Genomic DNA, 20,213 nt, shown 5'->3' on the forward strand with positions numbered 1-20,213 from the left:
CGACTATAAGTCTCAAATGCATTTTAAGCAACCCTCGAGCTGAGTTTGGGTGATGGGATGGAGGGGAAGTATACATAAGCGGATTTACTTTGAAAATTATGGTGCACGTGAAATTATTTCTCTACAAAACTCGATATTTTATGTACATATTTTCTAGAATTGATCTAATATTACCTGTTGACTCTCATACCGCACAAAAAAAGAAACTAAATGGAGCACTTGATGTGGGTGGTGGGGGGAGAGGCAGACAAAGGCAACAGCATGGTTAGAGCACTCAAGAGGTGAATAATGCGATGGCTTGTAATTCATCATGGACACAATGATGACTGAGCAAGAAGTCAATTCACAAAGAGAAGAGAGCCAGCAATTCCTCAACTTATCACTTGTTACATAAAAATGGGCATAGGATACCCCAGCAACTTTATCTAACAATCCATGTTTTCAAGATTAGTAATGATTACCAATTATATGCTACCTATATTGGAAATCATTTCCCCACTTATAACTTCACCTTCTGCTGCACCCATCCATCTTCAACATTCCAATGCTAAAGATGAAGAGAACAGAACTCCTTCTCTACCTTCTTCTCATATCGACAATATGTGCACATGAGTATAACTTCATTCCCATGGCTCAAGCTATAAAAGCAGGCAAGTTTACGACTCTTCACTGCTAATGAAACACTAATAAATGACTGTGATGCGCTATTTTCTTGATGTGGTAGCTGAAGCAAGTCGTGTTTTTTCTAGTTTCTTCAACTCCGGGATTTCCTATACAAAACAGTTATGTGATTTTAGTAGGCAAGTATATCAATGGGTCTTAACTCTAGCTTCTCTATCGCAGTTAAGTCCAATAAAAGCTCAGTGTTCTACACATTGAGATCAACAAGAGGACACATTCTTGCTAATTTGGTAAGTCTTACAAGTATGGAGTCTCTATTCTGAACTAGTTTATGCATGGAGTTTCTAATCAAACTATTGTGGAGCAGGGGAAGTATGAAAAGATTCATAAACCACCATCTGGACCGAATCCAAATGGAAATCATCGTCCACCATCAAGGGCCAAATCCAACTGGAAATCATCGTCCACCATCAGGCCATGAACAGAAGAATGAACTAGTCATATGAGACCACAATTATCGAATTGGAGGTTAGACATAGATGTATTAGTTAGACGATTTCATATTTAGGCAATTTGTAAAAACAGTGGGATATCCTTTCATCAGATTGGAATTACATTTCCTTCATTTACTAAGCAGTATAGAAAACTGGTCTTTATCTAATCTATAGTCCTTAGACTTCACACCTAATATGATTTACTGCAAGCAATGTAGTCAATTTACGACTATCAATATCTAGTTCTTAAAAAAGTAAAAATTCCACAGACCATTCTCAAATCTCAACAAGATCAAGACAATTTTGAGTAAAATCTAAAAGTGAAACCAAAACTCATTTACTGAAGGCCAACTTAAGACTGAGCTCCTAGGAAACCAAGCTTAACATTGTAGGTCACAAGAGAACGATTTGCATGCTAGCATCAGGAATTGAGAGATAGGGATTAGGATTATTGTAATGACTAATGAAGCAAAATAAAGAAAACCTTGGGCCAGATGCTTAAAATTCTATGCTGCCACCACCTTACTGCAAACTTTGATGCATCAGAACACACTATTGCCCACTCAAGTCGTGGTTAATATTCGTACAATAATTGGAAATAACAAAGCCCACATGCTACACATTAAAGAATATGGAAAATTTAGCTTTTCCTAGCTAAGCTCGCCATAAAACTTAAAAGAGCCTGAGTAAATCTTAACCAATTTGCCAACTCAGCAGGCTTTCTTCATTTAGCTAATAGTCCTCAAATATATGACCGGCATAAAAAAGGGGCACTAGACACAGACTAAGATACATGTGTCATATATACAAGTTAAATTGCCAACTAAAGTGTGTAGTCTCTCTTTTGCTTTAGTTTATGCATGCAGTCTCTTATCAAACTGTTGTGAAGCAGGGAATATACAAGAAGGATCCCTATACCACTACTGGGCCAAAGCCAACTAGAAATTGTCACCTGCCATCATGGCTATGAGCAAAAGAACAAGCTAGCCGTACGAAATCATGATATTTGCTGAGAGTTGGAGGTTAGACATATATCTAATAGTTAGAAGATCTGAGATTTAGGTTATTTTGCTTGTACAAACACTGGGATATCTTTGAGATAGGAACTTTATTAACCTTCACCAACTGAATTGTCGGAAGAGTAATGTTGTCTAGTCTAAAGTCCTTGTTGCTCCACTTCTAATGTGCTCACTGCAAACAATACTATCAAAATTCATAAATATCAATATTTAGTTCTCTATAAACACTGAAAAAGTATTAATTCTACATGGCATTTTCAAGGTATTAACAAAATGAAAACATTTTGCATAAGCTGGTCGCCAAACCGAAGCTCCTTTTTTTGATATCCGATAAATCCATGAGGGTCGGTGGTACGTGGTTCGAAACTCTATCAATAATGCTCTCTCTACTCTTCTCCACTTAAAATACTAGACTTTAGTCGGCAGCCGGATTCAAAGCCCTGATGCGCACCTAGCCCATACATCATTTGCTGCATTCTTACCCTGAGACAAACTCCCAGGGGACCAGACCGAAGTCCATTTGTGAAGACGAACTCTAACCAGGATACTACAAAAAGCAAACTAATCTTGTTAGGAAAGAAAACCACTTCCACGGTAGGCATCATTGATGCAGAGAAAAGTAGGCAACTAATGAGTAAAATAGAGGAAAGCTTAGGCCCACAGCTTAAAATTAAATGGTTCTGATCAAACCCTCTCATTAAACAAACTTATTGTTAGCTTAAGTCATGGTTACTGTTTGCAGGAGGATTGGTACAAGAAAGCCCACAAGTTACACATGAAAGCAATATGATAAATTTAGCTTCTGCTTGCTAAGCTGGTGCTTTGAAAGCTCGTGAATTCACTTTTGCATACTTATCAGGTTCTCGTCATTTGGCAGGTAGCCATTAAATAGATGACCGACATGAAAATGGCCACTATACACTAACTAAAATACATATTTGAATATACAAGTTAAACTGACAGCTAAGAATTGATTTACCACTTTATACAGCACGCTTCCTTTTTGATCTCTTACTCTTCCTTGGCCCTGAGTAATTTGGAACTTCTTTACTACTGCTAGAAGCATAAGCCTCTTCCAGAACTTCTTCATCCTGCAACCAATATTTATCAAGTATATAAGCTCATATTCAGAACAGTGCCTTCCAATTGAAAATTTAAAAGTCTGCCACGCAGCACCAAATAAAACAACTCATCTTGGAGGTACTAAGAAATTATTCTTTCCCTCCTCATCAAAACTGAATCAATTAAGATTTTGAAACGTTCCAGAACTATTTAGGTATCCACGAGCTTAGAATTACGTATGCATATATCTCTAGTCTTTGAGTGAAGCCCTTCAAACTTTCAGCTTGATCGCATAACCAATCACTATGCATTTTTGCTCAAGATTATTGATTTAAAATTGAATTTTTGATTAATCCTTGCTTAAGCTACAGAGAAAAGAAATTATTCAGAACACTAGAGACATAGATTTTTCAATTTATTCTTTCCTCAACCGCCTCTCCTCAAGAGAACGAATTACGGAAAATAGCCAGAAATATATAAGGAGACACAGAAAATTGGGATCCATAAATGTAATAAACTATTAGACCACAAATATCGAGCATATGTGTCTTCATGCACTTCAATTTACCAAAAAGCAGAACCACTGGTTTAATGATTAGAGAAGTCAAGACACTCCTAATCAAAAACAAACTCCAATCAACTGGAGAAAGATCTATTTTCAGACAGCAACTACAAAATTACATCTACGTTATCATCACATGCAACTTTTGTCTAATAGTGTTAGAGTAAGGGTTCTGTAGCGATATTTTTGCCAATATATGTCGTTTACTAGTTCAGAAATGTACTCAAGCACCCTTAGAAAATGGAAGACCAACCTACAGAGTGACAAGAAATAAAAACTATGACCCTTTCCAACTCTCACAAAGTGAATCTGTCTCTTTTCTTTTGTTCCTCTTTGTTGGGTAGTATTTCTTTTCACTCTCACACAAATGTTCTCTTCTTAGACTTGGACTTGCATTTTAAGTTAAAAAAAGGAAGAATAGTACTTTCAGACAGAGAACTTGTGTAATGCAATAAATCACCGTGCCTTATTAGGCTGGAAGCCATCCACGTCTTTTATTGTTATTGACATGCCATTTCATATTCGACTGACTAACAACTAAATTTAATCATGCAAACATGTCTCGGTTGAACTTGTCAGCAGAGATCATATGCAAAACAACAATTTGACATTTACCTTGGGCTTGGTGTCATCATCTTGTTCGTCCTCGGAATCAGATATAGAAGCAGAAAGTTCAACCTTATCTGTAGGGAGTGCCTTGGTTGACTTTTTCATCTTTTCATCTTCTTTTAGCTGCCTGAATCTGTTTCCATAAACTTTCTTGTTAGCTAGGTAGACATTGTAAAGTTGATTAACTTTGAAGTATTATACACACCTCTCTCCAGCTTGTTCAGGTTGAGAGGTAGTTCTCTTTGCACGTCCAGCACTGATGATACCACCGGCATCTCCACTCACAGCAGGCTTTGCACCACCTAACTTGCGCAACCATACCTGCTGTGCTGTGGTCAGCACATTATTTGTGAACCTTGAAATTCAACATAATAGGCACATGTTAAGAAAATCATCTTGCTTCATTGATTATAATATCCAGAACAAAAATCTACTTTTGAGATAAAGAGATAAAAGGCAGAAGCATGATAATTTGTCATTTGATGCCTCAATGATGAGAGAGAACTTAAAAGAAAAACAAATAGAAGAGATATGGAGCAACTATTTTGACATGTCTTTTGAACGGAAAGTTTGAAAGCGCTAAGACAGTATAAGGATATCTATGTGTATAAAGGCAGCAACAAAATTTCTTTATCCTCTCATCTCATTCAGTGATGAGGTCACTGGAAACAAGTGAATAGCAAATTGCAATTTACTAAACTGCAGAGTAATATAGTTTTCATTAATAAAAATGATAATTCACATCAGGATGTTCATAGGAACATATTTGTTTAAGACCAATACTGTAATTCTGTATCAGAGGCAATATTACATTATTACTTTAAGTAAGAGCTCACCAGTAAATTGTTAACCCTGATGGAACAGACAAAGAGAAATAGCCAATCATGAGCGGAAGGAACTTGAAAACCAGAAGTGTGTTCTTTTGAGACGGATCATCTGTCTAAGAGAAGATATCAAGGATTTCAATATAACATGACAGAAGCACCCATAAATTGAGATCAGAAGGAAATAAGCTGGACAATAAATTCAGAATCATACTTGGGGAGGTTTCATTATCTCCATTGAAACATATTGTGAAACAATTAGCAGGACAGGCAAAATGAGGTAAGCCACCGTGTCATGCCAACCCAAAGGCGGATGCCCATCCTGAAAATGTCAACAGACTTCATGTCCGCAATCATACTAAACTGTACTTAGTATTACAAGCGGATTTATCTTCTGAGCCCAAGAATTTATAGGAAAGACAATTTGGTGAGATGAAAGCGGGAATTGCTCCATCCTCTTTGAGATTAGGAAGATTACTCAAAATAAAGTTTCAGACATGGTATAAAGGTGTAATTAGGATATGACACTGACCACAAATGGGAATAACCAAGAAACTCCAGATCCACTCTGTCGAGCAGCTATAGTAGTCGGGCCTCCCAAAGAAGGGATCCAAAAGAAACCTTCAGTCAGCAATCCCTTTTTCAGAATGAAAAAAGGTAAATAAACTCATTATTTGTTTGAATCAATAAGTAAGAACATACAATAATACTAACTTCTTCAGTACCTCATTTGCCACATTGGAGAGAGCTTGATAAAGACCAATCCAAACAGGTATAGTAGCCAAAGTTGGGAAACATCCTGTTATAGTGTAACCACAAAAAAGGAAAAAGATAAACCACAATGGAAATGCAAGGACTTGCTACATTCAGTACATGGAAGCCAAACTTACGTTGGAACAAAATATAAATCCAAACCATACAGAAGCTCACAGCACTCATTACTTTTTATGGCACGGTCTCTTAATAACTGGCATTGAAAATTGCAGTTAGTCGATATGCTACAATTAGCACATGTCAAACAATTTGTAGTTTTTATATTGCAGTGAGCTCATTAACCTTGTGGAGGTTTATTGAAGAGACAACCTGCCCATTAATGATGCAGTTAAGCTTCAAGTCAATGCATATTTAACAGCATACCTTAGCTCTACTAACTCTCTGTCACAACTAAAAAGGCATAGTAATTGAGTGTATATTTCAAATCATCATGTGTTTTAGAATAGTGGTATTCGCATAATACTTAAACCCTTAGGCATAAAGTTGAATTTTTTTATGCCATTTATAACCACTTCAATGCAGCTACTGGCCAGACAGCTCATCGGATACTGCACCTGAAAACATACCGCATGTTGCTAAGCAGTTGGGAGCCCTTGCTTCTTACAAGCCAAACCCTTTCTTCTTTTACAACACATAGCCTCGAAGGACTATCGCTAGGATACATAAGAAAGAAGAGGTTGACTAACTTAAAGCTATTGTTTATCATTTGAATTAAAACAGGAGATGAAATACATTAAAAAGCAAATTTAAGTTCATAGATCAGTGTTCTCTGGCATTGAGGAACTAGTTTGGTGTTCATGATCATCTATGGTTTTCCAACCATTGTGTAAACTAAGTCAAAAGTTGCACTTATGTGGTAGTGTTTGACTTGGCACAAAGTTTAAGAAAGAAAGGAAGACTTTTGAAATTTGTGGTCTAAGCGAACCTTAAGACATTTATGTGGCTATAAATCATTTTCATTAAGAGTACAAAGGGAGTTTTAATCTAATTATAGAAAGGTGACATTCTTTTGGGAAAAACTAAGAAGGAAAGGGTGCCACATAAATTGAGACGGAGGGAGTAAATGTTTAGATGAAGACGCATTACTGGAGTTCCTCAGTTCCATACATTCATAAATGGCAACTGAGTTTTTGTACTAGAGTTCCTCAGTTCCATATTGTGCTGCTTCGACGGAATAAAATATCAGACTTACCCCCCAAAAAATAAGGAAAAAGGGAGTTGATGAATTGAGAGCTATGAATGAGGAACTAACTTAATGACAACTTCATATGCCACAGACACCAGAGATTGAAAAGGAATAAAACTGAAATCCAGATCAAACAAATTCTGGAAGGAAGAATATCACTAGGCAACCAGTTCAAAGATGTACTAAAATAAGACTAAAAATGCAAAACCTAGACCACAGAGGGACAAACTATGAATCAACAGATACCTAATTCTTTAACTGATTAAATGGCTCTTACAACTCCAGGAGATACAATTTGTGATTCACTACTAGCTAGGAAAGAAAGCCATGGCAAGTTTCTTACAACATATATGCCCAATGCTTTAAACCAACTAAGAAGATCAAACAGAAATAGCAAATGGAAACATAACTAGAGAAGAGACCGCTGACTGCAAGAATGAAAAATTACCAGCAAGAGGATTGACCCCTGCCTGCTTATATAAACGTGAAGTCTCGAGTTGGATTCTCTCCTGAATGAAAGATAAGATCAAAGATGTAAGTTTGTTTTCTAAACACCTCATGGAAAGGACACAACAATAATCATAATTCTGTAAGTATAGCTTCACAACATTAGAAACACCTTTCCTTTTATTGAACAAGTTTTTTTATCTCCATAAGCAATGCCCTTTTCTCTTTTGATAAGAGAAGTAATACTATAGCCACACAAAATAATAAAACTCTGAAGTACCCATATTAATCTGAAATCTAACAAGCACGTTGTAACAGTTACAATATCAATTTGCTAATACTTCACTCTTTTTTACAGCACTAAGTACCAAAGAATACACATACATAAGTCAAATTTGGAAGGTCATATAGTTCTGAAAAGAAGTTTAGATGAAACAGAAAGTATCAATCAACATGAATTTGAGTGCACCTGATTTCCAGCATATCTTTGTTGAATAGCTTTGATCTTTGGTTGGAGATTTTGCATTGCTAAAGTTGATTCAACCTTTCAAATGACATAATGTCATACATCAGCAATAACTCCATTGCAGTGATTTAACGATTAATGAGGAATAAAGGAACAGGGGACTCCTGTTGACTTGAGTTTGACAAAACAATCAGTTCTATTAATTTAAGTTCTCATCCCACTGCACTATTAATAATACTAGACAGACGTAACTAAGTGGCAAGACCTGAAATACCAGACCAACTCTAAAACATCCAGGTCTAGCAGCAACTGCATCACAGGCTCACCTGTTGCTTTGTCAAAGGGAAAGTGGCAGCTTTAACCAGGAGAGTAAGCAATATGATTGCGAATCCATAGGAATAAGGCACATGCACAGCTTGCAGTCCATCCTTCATTACCTGAAAAGAGCAAAGTGAATGAGTGAATATAGAGTACATGAGGCATAATAGTACCAGTATTGCAAAAAGACGGTCTTTTTAAAACTAAAACCAAAAGATAATGCATCTAGAACTGAAACAAAATAAGCTTCAGTACTTGTACTTCGCCATGTGATCTATTGAAGACAACCAACCTGTTGTCCTATGATAATCTTGATAAGGTTTATTCAGCATCCACTAATTTCCTTTTTCTTTATTTAAGAGGAAAGATAGAAGGGGAGGAGGAGAGTGGATGGTATGATAAGAGGGAAAATCTGGTTGTCGACTTGTATTAACATGAAAGATGACAAAAGTTAATAGAGAAGTCTTTCAATAGGTAGAAAAAAATCCAAAAAAGAAAGGTTTAGTTTACTTCAAGTGTTACCAAAGGTGAAAAGCAAAAATAAATTTAAAAGAAACATACCCTCAGGTTTGTTAGAACTTTAACTGCAAAGCATAAATAAACTGTGGACTTTAGTGAATAAAGGCGCAAATGAGGAGAAAAATAGAATACATGTATAAGTCAAGAGTAATAACTGTAAACACAAACAACAACTATCCGGATAAAGTAATTCATAAAATTTTACTAAGTTAAATAGTTATTGTTTAGTAGCTATACAAAATCTTAGTAGGAAATAGTAGGAAACATGATGTCAAACAATACTAGATCCAAATACTTCTTCGGCCTGCCTCTATCTATCCTAATGCCCGCTATTGCCAACCCCTCACACCTTCTCACTAGGACGTCTACGGCTTCCCTCAAGTTGTTCACCTCTCCTACCTTCTCCAAATATCTTCATTCCTAATCTTAAACTTAAAAAACTATATAAACATGAAATAAATACACAAGGAAGCAAGTGAAATCATTATTATGAATATGCCCAACTTATATAAAATCTGAAAGGCAGTAACAATGATCATAATTAGTTCAAAAGTATGTGTAACAAAATTTAACCTTCAACACAACTTCCATGGCGTCAGAAATGAAAGCAAACCAACCACCACTTTTCTGAGCAGTACCGGCGGCAGTAACATCGGAAGCAACACCAGGATCAGCCGCGACGGCAGCATCAGCTAACGTATAGAGAAGTCCCTCCGCTCGGCTTACAACAGCTTCAAAATCAAAATTAGAGTGAAGCGAGTGAATCGGGGGAAGGTCATGGAAGCTGAATTTCACTCTAGTAGAGATAAGCCTTCGCCGGTGAAATACATGGCGAGAGAGCGACGGCAAAGGAGTTCCGATGAACGACGACGGAGATGAAATCAAAGTTTTCGCCATGGGAAAAATTGCTCCGGCGAAGATGAACGGAGAAAAATGGGAAGAGTTCAATTCAGCTTCTCATGGAAGAGAGGGAAATTTGTGGATTGGATGAGTGGCAGCTATTAGAAGAGAAAAAATATCCATATCCATTTTTTCCTTAATTGGGAATTAAAATTCCGTTATTTTGTTTGGTATTTCGTTGTGGTTAGTCCACGACTACTAATTTTTCTAAAAAATAAATAATTGAAAATCTATTAATCCTATATTATTTATTATAAAAAAATATCTATAGTAATAATTATATTTCAACTAGTGACGGATGCCTATGTCGCACATCCCTTCGTGATAGCACCCGGTCTTCTATTCTTGTATTCCAGATAATATGGTCAGCTGCTAACAATAGATTTATTTACCAATTCAATTCATTCAACCCATCCTCTAGGATCTATCAAAGTTACCCGATGTAACTTTTCATTATCACAGTCCAAGAAAATATACCCCACGGCCAACCTAAATATGTTGTGACGTTGTCTAATTTCTCCAAATCGTGGGTAGCCTTTATAATGCAATTTTGAAGCACTATTCCAGTTGATACAAACTCAAGCTCTCTGTGTTGCGCTATGATTGTGTTATATTGCCTCGTAATTGGAGTGTGTGTTTCCAATCAAACAATTTTGGAACATGGTTATTGCGTCCAGGGGCGGATTTACCTTAGGCGCATGTAAGGGTGTCAATGGTATGATTCGGTCAGTTATTTTTTTTAAAATTATACCATCTCAATTTTTTGGTTATTTTATAATATATAACTAAAATTAGATTTTTTTTAAATCATCCCAATCATATCGGTTTCTCTTCTGTATTGGTACGGTTTGGTTGATTTTTTTTTTTTTTTACTTTTAAAATGTCACCTCAAAATATACTACTACTAAAATATTTCTTTCGCAAATATGTTTTTGAAGAAGCACTATAATTCTTCATCAAGAAGATAAGAATGTAAAACCTTGTTACGTATTGTTTGATTTTAAACATTTAATAAGAGTGTTTGCATATATTTTGTTGTATTGTTTGATAGAGTATCTATTACAATATCTTTAATTTTAAACCTAATTAAGTAAAGGTTAATTAAAGAGCGAAAACCCAAAGTTGTCTAGTCACTAGAGGTCTAGGACCTATGTTATATTTATATTTTAAAATTATTATAAAATATATTTATATATTGAATTTAACATATTGTTAATATATAAAATATATTTACATACATGTAAGGTTATTCGGTTCGGTTTGGAAATTTTTTGGTTTTTTCATAAATTAAAAATACCATCCCAATTGTTCGAGACGTTATACACTTAAATAAAAGTCCACAGTTTTATTGAAAAAATAAAATAAATCGGTTTGGTTGGGTTCGATCGATTTGGTCGGTTTTTCATATTCTTTTGACACCCCTAGGCGCAGGTGTGTCACGTGATATGGCTTCATCAAAAAAATTTATTAAATAAGTATAAATAACTGAAAAACAAAATATAAATAAAGACCAATACACTAAAGTGACACTCCTTATACCAAAGATGAGTGTAGCTCATTTGGTTAGGGGTCATAACTTTTGGATAGATGTTGGGGGGTTCGAACCTCAATATCACATTTTTCTTTCTTAGTTAATTTTTTAAATTCAAACTTATTTTTGCTACACACATAAAAATGCTAAAAAAATTCTTAATTTTTAAAATAATATTATAATTTTTTTTTTATTTATTTGTATTTTAAAACGTGACACCGCTTATGAAAAATCCTGCGTACACCACTGATTGCGTCACAACATATAAAATTTATTGTGCCATAGATTTCACAATGTGGTAGAATTGATATTGCCTTTTCACATACAGAGTGTCTTGATACCCGTCGAAACGACATTTATAAAAGGATGTTGAATCTGCTTCAACTCTTAATGCCACTGCCTTATGCTTTATGGGTCCAAAATTATTCCTAAAAGTTATGTCTTGGTCTGTGAAGTCATTGTCAACTATTAGGGTTTTGCCCTGATTTTTTTTATCATATATTAAGTTTCATTTTTTCCTTAAAGTATTACCATAAATGCTTGAACTTTTCCTAGAAAGAAAATATAATTCTTTTTCATATTTAGTTATTTTTTCTTAAGAGAAAAAGTTTGGAGATCTATAAATTAAAGATCCATATTTTCATAGCAGAACACATAGAATCCACAATATAATCATTTAAGAGTTTTGTTTATGGGAGATTATTCTCCCAATATAGTTTATGTTTTTTAATATTAGTTTTCAATATGTAGGTCGCTTGACCAAATCATATCAATATTATGTCTTGAGTATACTTTTATTTATCGTGTAATTTATCAACCACATATGATTTGCAATTGTAAATTTTCTCATGACATCCTAATCACTTTCGAACCCAACAAGTGATATCAGAGCACATGGTCCAACGATCATATGGTTCGATGGTCCAATGATTCAATGATTAAATGGGGTTGAAAACAAGTCTAAGCAGTTTCAAATCAATTTGCAACAAATTTGATGATAATGAAGATTTTGTCTAGCTACATATGGTGAAAAAGTTTTAAGCCACATTTTCAACATTTTTATTACTGTAATTTTAAAAATAAACATAAGATATTTTAAAACCATTTTAACACATATTTTAAACCTTATTTTTAACTATGATAAGCAACAGTGAGATTTTGTGAAGAACAAGATTATCATGCATAAGAAAAAGACGGATCAGGTTTTGTCAAGTCAGTCATAAGAGGAGATTTGTTAGGGTTTTGCCATGATTTACTTACCATATTTTAAGTTTTATTTTTTCCTTGAAAGATTGTCATAAATGCTTGAAGTTTTCCTGAAAAGAAAATATAATTTTCTTCCATATTTGGCTATTCTTTTCTTAGAGAAAAAGTTTGGAGATCTATAAATTGAAGATTCATATTCTCATAGTAACACAATAAAATCAACAATGTAGTCGTTTAAGAGTTTTGTTTATGGGAGATTATTCTTCCAATATAGTTTATGCTTTTTAATATTAGTTTTCAATATGTAGGTCGCTCGACCAAACCATATCAATAATATGTCTTTTCTATACTTTTATTTGTCATCTGATTTATTAATCATATATCATTAACACTTGTAAATTTTTGCATAACACACTATTCATTTTCGAACCCAGCTAGTGGTATCAGAGTACATGGTCCGACGATCATATGGTTCGATGATCTAACGATTCAATGGTTGAATGAGGTTGAACACAAGTCTAAGTAGTTTCAAATCAATTTGCAACAAATTTGATGATAATAAGATTTTGTCTAGCTACATGTGGAGGAAAAGTTTTAAAACCATATTTTCAATATTCCTATTGCTGTAATTTTAAAAATAAACATAAGATATTTTTAAATAATTTTTAACACATATGTTTTTAACCTAATTTTTAATAATGACAATCAGTAGTAATGGAGATTTTGTGAAGAACAAGATTGTCATGCATATGAAGAAGACGAAACAAGTTTTGTCAAAAAATTTCAGTCATAAGGGGAGATTTGTTAAGATTTTACCCTGATTTTCTTAACATATTTTTAAAGAAAGTTTGGAGATTCATATTTTCATAGCAGAACACAATAGAATCCACAATGTAATCGTTTAAGAGTTTTGTTTATGGGGAGATTATTCTCCCAATATAGTTTATGTTTTTTAATATTAGTTTTCAATATGTACGTCGCTTGACCAAACCATATCAATAATATGTCTTTAGTATACCTTTTTTTTGTCGTTTGATTTATCAACCATATATGTTTTGCAATTGTAAGTTTTCGCATGACGCTCTAATCACTTTGGAACCGATCACCAACAACCCTTGCAAAATACGAAAGAAACAATTATAATTCATCAAAATTAATAAAATTCACACACACACACACACCCACACGCGCACGCGCACGCACGCACACACACACGCACACGCACACGCACACACACACGCACGCACGCACACACGCACGCACACACGCACACGCACACACACACGCACACACATACGCACACGCGCACACACACGCACACGCACGCGCACACACACATATATAAATAGAAAGAGGTACTTACCAACGATTGCGGTGTCATAGGTTTTGTTGCCATTGGCAAAACTTCTATTACCCGTTATTATTGCGGTATCCATCTCTTCGATCAGGACTGTATTAGTCTTCTTTTTAGCAACTCTAATATATTCCTGATACGTGTCTTTCTTGATTTTTATGAAGAATTGCTTGACACTGTGATCTGGGACCCCAATATTGCTCCAATAATTGTGTTGAAATCTCCGGTCCCATCTTGAGAAACAATCATGTTATACGGTGTTTTCGTTATTAGTTGGCTTTGACAACATATAACTATAGTTGCAGAAACAAACAACACCATTATACTTCCTGCCCTAAAAATTTAAAAAAAATATGATCAATTTATGAACAAGAATTACAGCTACAGTCTAGAAATATGTAAGAAGAATATCGCAAAAACTATCTGAGATGGCCATCGCAAAGGTGATGAACATGCAAGAACTGAAACTCTTCGAGTCACTGAAGGTAATGAGTAAACAACAATTGTGCTTAGCAGTTGATGATTTTTATGAAGTATTCTTAACAATATCCCTCTTTAATATTGTAGTAAAGTTTTACAAGTATTGTTAACAATCCCTCTCCTTTGTGTTGTAGTAAAGGTTTAAAGGCTCATTTCTTAAACAATTAAATGTCATCTTCATTTCAATGTATTTTTCTACTATTTGAACAATTACTTATATAGGTAGTATGTAATTGTAGGAACAATTTTAATCCATAGCTTTGTTATAGTATTGTTTTCTTCTTATTATCTTTCTTATTTGGAAAGAATCAACTTGTGAATCTTATGAAATTTTCATTTTGTGAAGACATAATCTTGTACTTTCTTCATTCTTTTTGAATGATATTTTAGTTTTTGTAGTATTCTCCAAATTAAATAATTTTTTTATGATATCAAGTTAGTTTTTTTAAAAAAGCAATAAATAGATTATTTTTTAAAAAAATTTACTCATTTGAAACATTTCGTATTTCATATAAAGTATAGATACAAAAGGATCTATGTCCATCTCTAACTTATTTTCAATCTCTATTAAAAAAAATTAACCATATCAAAGAAGGATGGAAACAAGCTGAATTAATTGGATGACAATGGATCCAAGAGGTCTAAGTGGAATGAGAGTAGACCTAATAATTTTAGATTCGCATAAAAGTAGCTTATTAATTTATATTTTAATTAGTTAGATGATTTATATTTTAATCGATAAATATATTTTTTAATTTATCTCTAACTTATAATTATAGTTATATAATTTGAATATAAATATTCGAACTCACTTTTGTAATAGAAATTATTTTCCTCAATAATATGAAGAAAAATATTTTTTAATTGGCTCTGATACCACATGAAATATATAACTCAAAGTAAAATAAAATTAGAGATGTATTTTTTTTAATTATATAATGATTTGTTGTAAACGATATGTATTCATGGATCCATTTAACTGTAGAAGACCAATTCCTTCAAGTAGAGGCGGATCTATTAAGAGTGGTGGGATGTCACGCTATTCATGAATTTCGACGAAAACTTTATATATACATATGTATATGTATATGTATATGAAACGACCTAAAAAAAAATTGCCCGAAAATGTGCTTCGTGAACACCTATAATTGTAATTTCCATATATATCAAAATCTGTGCATGATTTCGGAAATTCGACTTCATATTCTTATTCATGGGGTCAAATTGAGTGGGAAATGGGTCTAACCCGAATTTTAGAGCAACCGTATCAAAATTCGAAAATCGCAAAAAATGTGATTTGGATGATCAATTTTAAAGGGGCATATCTCTTAGCACACAAGGAGCTAGAAGGGCCACAACCTATTAAATTAAAGCTCTTTGAGTTAGCTTTCTAACGCACTTGGTTTCACCTCATTCCGAGTTAGGATGAAGGAGTTATGACCATTTTCGTAAAACCTGTCTGTGCAGATTTGCAATTTATAGTGAGCTATTATTTTTTTAAGCCTCAATTTTGAGGCTAAGTGTTGGGGACGTTTTTTTTAAAAGGGGATATGCCCCATACTTAGTCATTTTTAACTTCAAAAGCACTCTCTAAGCCCTCTCCAAAATTCCACCAAGATCCTCAACCAAATTCAAAGATCTCAAGCTTTGATTCTGGATTCAAGACTCAATCTCAAGCTTCAATTCTCCATTTCAATCTTCATCAAGGATTCTCCAAAGTTGAGGTATCTGGGTTTGATTGTGGAAACCTTCATTTCCACAAGTCCAACCATTTATCCTCTATTATTACTTCAAGTTTATGGGTCCTTATGGTTATTTATAAACTCTTGAAGTATGGAATTACTACTACACACCCTATTATGGTCTATTTTGCATATTATCATGAAATGGAATTATTATGTGATGTTTATGGTTTTTATGCTTCCACGATCAAATTATGAAGGTTGACATATATATATATATGTATATTGTTGGTGGGCTGATTTATATGGATTTTGGAATTGGTTGGACTTAGTACTCTTGAAATACATGATTTTATTTACATGAACAGTAGCCCACTATGTGTTTGATAAAATGCCCACTTATAGAATTATTAGGAAATGGAAGGTCCAATGTACGTCCTATGAGTCGGATAGTCATATAATTATTGAAATGATGATGAAATGGATACATGTATATGATTTTCTCTATATAGTGTTGTGAGTCGACCAAGCCTAGCTCGGGGGGGTTGTAGGCCCGGGTAACCGTATCGAGGGGTTGGTACCTTGGTTGCCTAGTACGGGGGGTAGTAGGCCCGTATAACCATATCGAGGGGTTTGTACCTTGGTCCCTAGCTCGGGGGGTGGTAGGCCCGGGTAACCACATTGAGGGGTTTATACCTCTTTCGCCTCTCTAAGGGGGTGGTAGGCCTTGGAAATACTATATGGATGGTCACTCGCCACACATGTATTACGCCCCACTAAATATGAATTTTTATGTAAACATCATTATACATATCATCTCATTAATATGCTATCTATCGGGTATGATTATGTATTTTGCCTATGATGTCTATCTATTGTTGCATTGCATTGCATCCCATATACATAGTACATTCAAACGTACTAATGCATACTCTATGCCTATATGATGTCACCATGTAGGGACCGGAGCACCGCTTGACCATCCTCCTCCGCGTGGCTAATACGATTTTCTATCGAGGTTATTGGTGAGTCCTCCATTCCGGGGACGTTGCTTATGATCTCTTGCTATGTATAAGATTTTTCCTTTTTAGTTATGTATTGACTATGAGGGTGAACCCGGTAGTTTGTCTTGGCCCCCGCTAAGTACCCATGTTTAGAGGTGGTGTTGGACAAGTTGTGTATTATGCTTGAGCTTGACTCATCTATGGTATTTATGTATCATTCATTTTTTTTCTTGCTCCCTTAGTCCCAATTTCCCCTTGATTATGCTTATTGCTTATCGCTTATGGTCATTTTAATTGCTTTCGCGATCAAGGATGTGTAATGATACGCTATGAGGCTTGTTTGGGGTTCCTTCGGGTTCTCCATTCGTCGGTCACGTCTAGGCCCTAGGCTTGGGTCATGACAGTATATATATACAATATTTATATAGATATATAATGTGCCACGCAGAGAACTAAATTGGCCGGCATATGATGTCCACGATAAGAGGGTGAATTGATGAGGCTGATGTTGCGGGATCGACTCCCGACTGCATTAATTATTTTGGGAAAATCACTACACAATTTTTTGTTAAAAAAAGCCTACATGCACGTTTTTTAAGACAAAAAATCCTACATGCACGTTTTTAAAAGAAAAAATAGCTTATAGGGAACATTTTTTTATAAAAAATTATAATTATTGTTGACTTAAATTAAATTAGTTAAATTATTAGTAAATATTTAATAATAACTCTTTGACTTTTCTTTTATTTGATTAAACACAAACAAAAATGTTACTCTCTTTCTCTTCAACTAAAACCCTTCTTCCTCCAAGTTTCAACCTTTTCCCAAAGTCTTCATTGCCCATTCTAAACCCAGGCCCCTTGTTGTCGTCGACACCCGCTGCTCGCCTTGGCATTCCGTCCAACGGCTAAGTCTCTCATGCTTGTTTGTTGTTGAGTAATATTGTTTTCATTTTCCTACATTCATCCACAACCTTTATAGATTGTAAGTTTGTAATTCTATTTTTGTAAGATTTTTTTATTTCTCTTTCTTGAGTTTTTTAAAGTTTTGATGACTGATGATTGATTTCATATTAGATAAGAATTTTGATTTTACTTTGGTATTCTAAATTTCTAATGAACATTGCAAGAACATTATTAGTTAGTAATTGTGTGATATTAACCATATTAATTTGAATTAACTATGAATTACCCTATTAAATTTGAATTAATTATGAGTTGAATTGAATTTTAATTCTTGTAGGAAAGTGTTCTATTTGTGAATTGAGATGGATAAATTTCTTGCGAAATTTAATCATTTTCAAGCAAGTTCTAGTACGAATGTCAATCGTTCTCATCTTATAGATGACCTTAATTTGGATTCACTTGAAGCCGATCCAAGAAAAAGAGTACCAATTGCTCTAACCCTCGAATAAAGGATGAAGTGAGAAAATATCATATTCAAAAAGGGTTTTGTCAACCTCGCATGGATTCTAACCTCCAACTGAAATTGGAAGTATAATGCGCCAATTTTGTAAAAGTTGTTTCAAAGGTCCATATTATAAATGGTTGGAGCATAGTGTGGAGAAATATTATGTCTATTGTCTATGTTGTTACTTATTTAAAGATGAAATTTTTCATGAAAGTAAGAGTGAGTTTTACACAAAAAGTGGTTTTAGGAGTTGGAGTAAGGCACTTGAAAGATTTCGTAAACATGTTGGTGATGTTGATCGTATTCATGACAAATATTTCAATAAGGGACTAGAATTGTCAAATTATTATCAATCAATTCAAGTTGCTCTTGACAAGCATTCTCAAAAGTTAAAATGTAGTACATAATGCATTTGGAAGCCTCAATATATGTGTCAAGGCTTCTTTTGCAATATGGGTTACCTTTTCGAGGCCATGATGAAAGTGAATCTTCAACTAATTAAGGTTTCTTTCTAGGATTTTTGCGATAACACTGGGACAAACATCCGAATGAGGGAAAAGTGATATTAGAAAATGCCCCACAAAATGATACTTTGACTTGTCTTATGATTCAAAAAGATATTGCCAATGCTTGTGGAAAAGAAACGTTGAAAGCAATAATTGGGGACTTGAATGGAGATTACTTTAGTATATTAGTTGATGAGTCAAAAGACATCTCTCACAAAGAACAAATGACTCTTGTTTTGCGATTTGTTAATAAGAATGGTGAAGTAGCTGAACGATTTATCGGTCTTGTCCATGTTAGTGATAATCGGCATGCTCATTGAAGAAAATGATTAATTATTTGCTTCCCAATCACTCACTAAGTCCATCCAAATTATGTGGACAATGTTATGATGAAGCTAGTAATATGAAGTGAGTGATAAATGGGATCAAAACTTTGATTATGAAAGATAATTCATCGGCATATTACATTCATTGTTTTTCTCACTAATAGCAACTAACACTTGTGGCTATTGCTAAAAATATTTGGATGTTGAAGACTTTTTTTATCATGTTAGTAATGTGTTGAATGTTGTTGGAGGATCTTTCAAGCGTATAGACTTATTCCGTCATCACCAAGCTAAAAAGTTATAGCAATTATTTGAATCCAGTGAAGTTCATAAAGGCCAATGAATACATCAAGATTATGGACTTCAAAGACCGGTGATACTTGTTGGGATCGCATTTCAAAACTTTAGATAACTTTATAGTTATTTTCTCATCTATTGTTCATGTTCTTGAAGTGATTGAACTTGAAGGGTCCACATCAAGTGATAGAAATCAAGCGGAGTATCATTTGAAGGGTCCACATCAAGTGATAGAAAATACGTGTTTCTCGCCTCTCAGCAACAATGCCAAACATAATCTTATTTTGAGAAAAAAATATTTTTGTTGAAAAATTAAGTGTTTGGCAAATCAGTAAAAGTGTTTTTAAATGAAAGTAGAAACAGTTTTTTGGTGTTGAGAAGATACTAAAAATTTTGCAGAAACAAAAAAATATTTTTCTCAAGACTAAAATATCATTTTCATATATACATATTTACCAATATATTGCTTATTAATTAATTAGCATATTTCAAAAGTTTGGTTAAATTTCATTTAATAATTTTATTTTTTAGTTTTACATAATAAATTTTATAATTTTATTTTATGGCTATATATTATATATTATTTTGCAGAATTAGAAAAAAGGTGACAATAATA

The 20,213-nt window shown here is 34.0% G+C and overlaps 1 protein-coding gene and 1 pseudogene across 4 annotated transcripts; both read right to left on the reverse strand.

Annotated features, from left to right (window-relative positions):
• Positions 1–282: 282 nt before the first annotated feature.
• Positions 283–9,912, reverse strand: LOC125843697 (inner membrane protein PPF-1, chloroplastic). Of its 4 annotated transcripts, none has more exons than XM_049522874.1 (12): positions 9,475–9,912; positions 8,391–8,501; positions 8,068–8,142; positions 7,600–7,660; positions 5,917–5,990; positions 5,724–5,828; positions 5,406–5,513; positions 5,204–5,307; positions 4,573–4,722; positions 4,374–4,500; positions 3,114–3,225; positions 283–770 (listed from the first exon to the last, which is right to left on the reverse strand). In XM_049522874.1, exons 1-11 carry the CDS (start codon positions 9,796–9,798, stop codon positions 3,118–3,120), a joined length of 1,347 nt encoding a protein of 448 aa, XP_049378831.1. In that variant the 5' UTR covers positions 9,799–9,912; the 3' UTR covers positions 283–770; positions 3,114–3,117. The 4 variants fall into 4 exon arrangements, with proteins under 4 accessions (XP_049378831.1, XP_049378833.1, XP_049378834.1 ...); XM_049522876.1 differs by having other exon boundaries at positions 705–2,306; XM_049522877.1 differs by having other exon boundaries at positions 705–2,318.
• Positions 9,913–10,103: 191 nt separating this feature from the next.
• On the reverse strand, positions 10,104–17,953 carry LOC125845617 (pectinesterase/pectinesterase inhibitor PPE8B-like; annotated as a pseudogene).
• Positions 17,954–20,213: the final 2,260 nt, after the last annotated feature.

The sequence above is a fragment of the Solanum stenotomum genome, chromosome 11 (assembly GCF_019186545.1).
Source record: "Solanum stenotomum isolate F172 chromosome 11, ASM1918654v1, whole genome shotgun sequence".
NCBI classification, from domain to species: Eukaryota; Viridiplantae; Streptophyta; class Magnoliopsida; order Solanales; family Solanaceae; genus Solanum; species Solanum stenotomum.

Coding starts and splice junctions, on each gene's coding strand:
- LOC125843697 (XM_049522874.1), bottom strand. CDS start 9,798: ATGGCGAAAACTTTGATTTCATCTCCGTCGTCGTTCATCGGAACTCCT. Junction 5,829..5,916: donor TCTCCAATGTGGCAAATGAG/GTACTGAAGAAG, acceptor ATTCTGAAAAAG/GGATTGCTGACTGAAGGTTT. Junction 4,501..4,572: donor CCTGAACAAGCTGGAGAGAG/GTGTGTATAATA, acceptor TTATGGAAACAG/ATTCAGGCAGCTAAAAGAAG.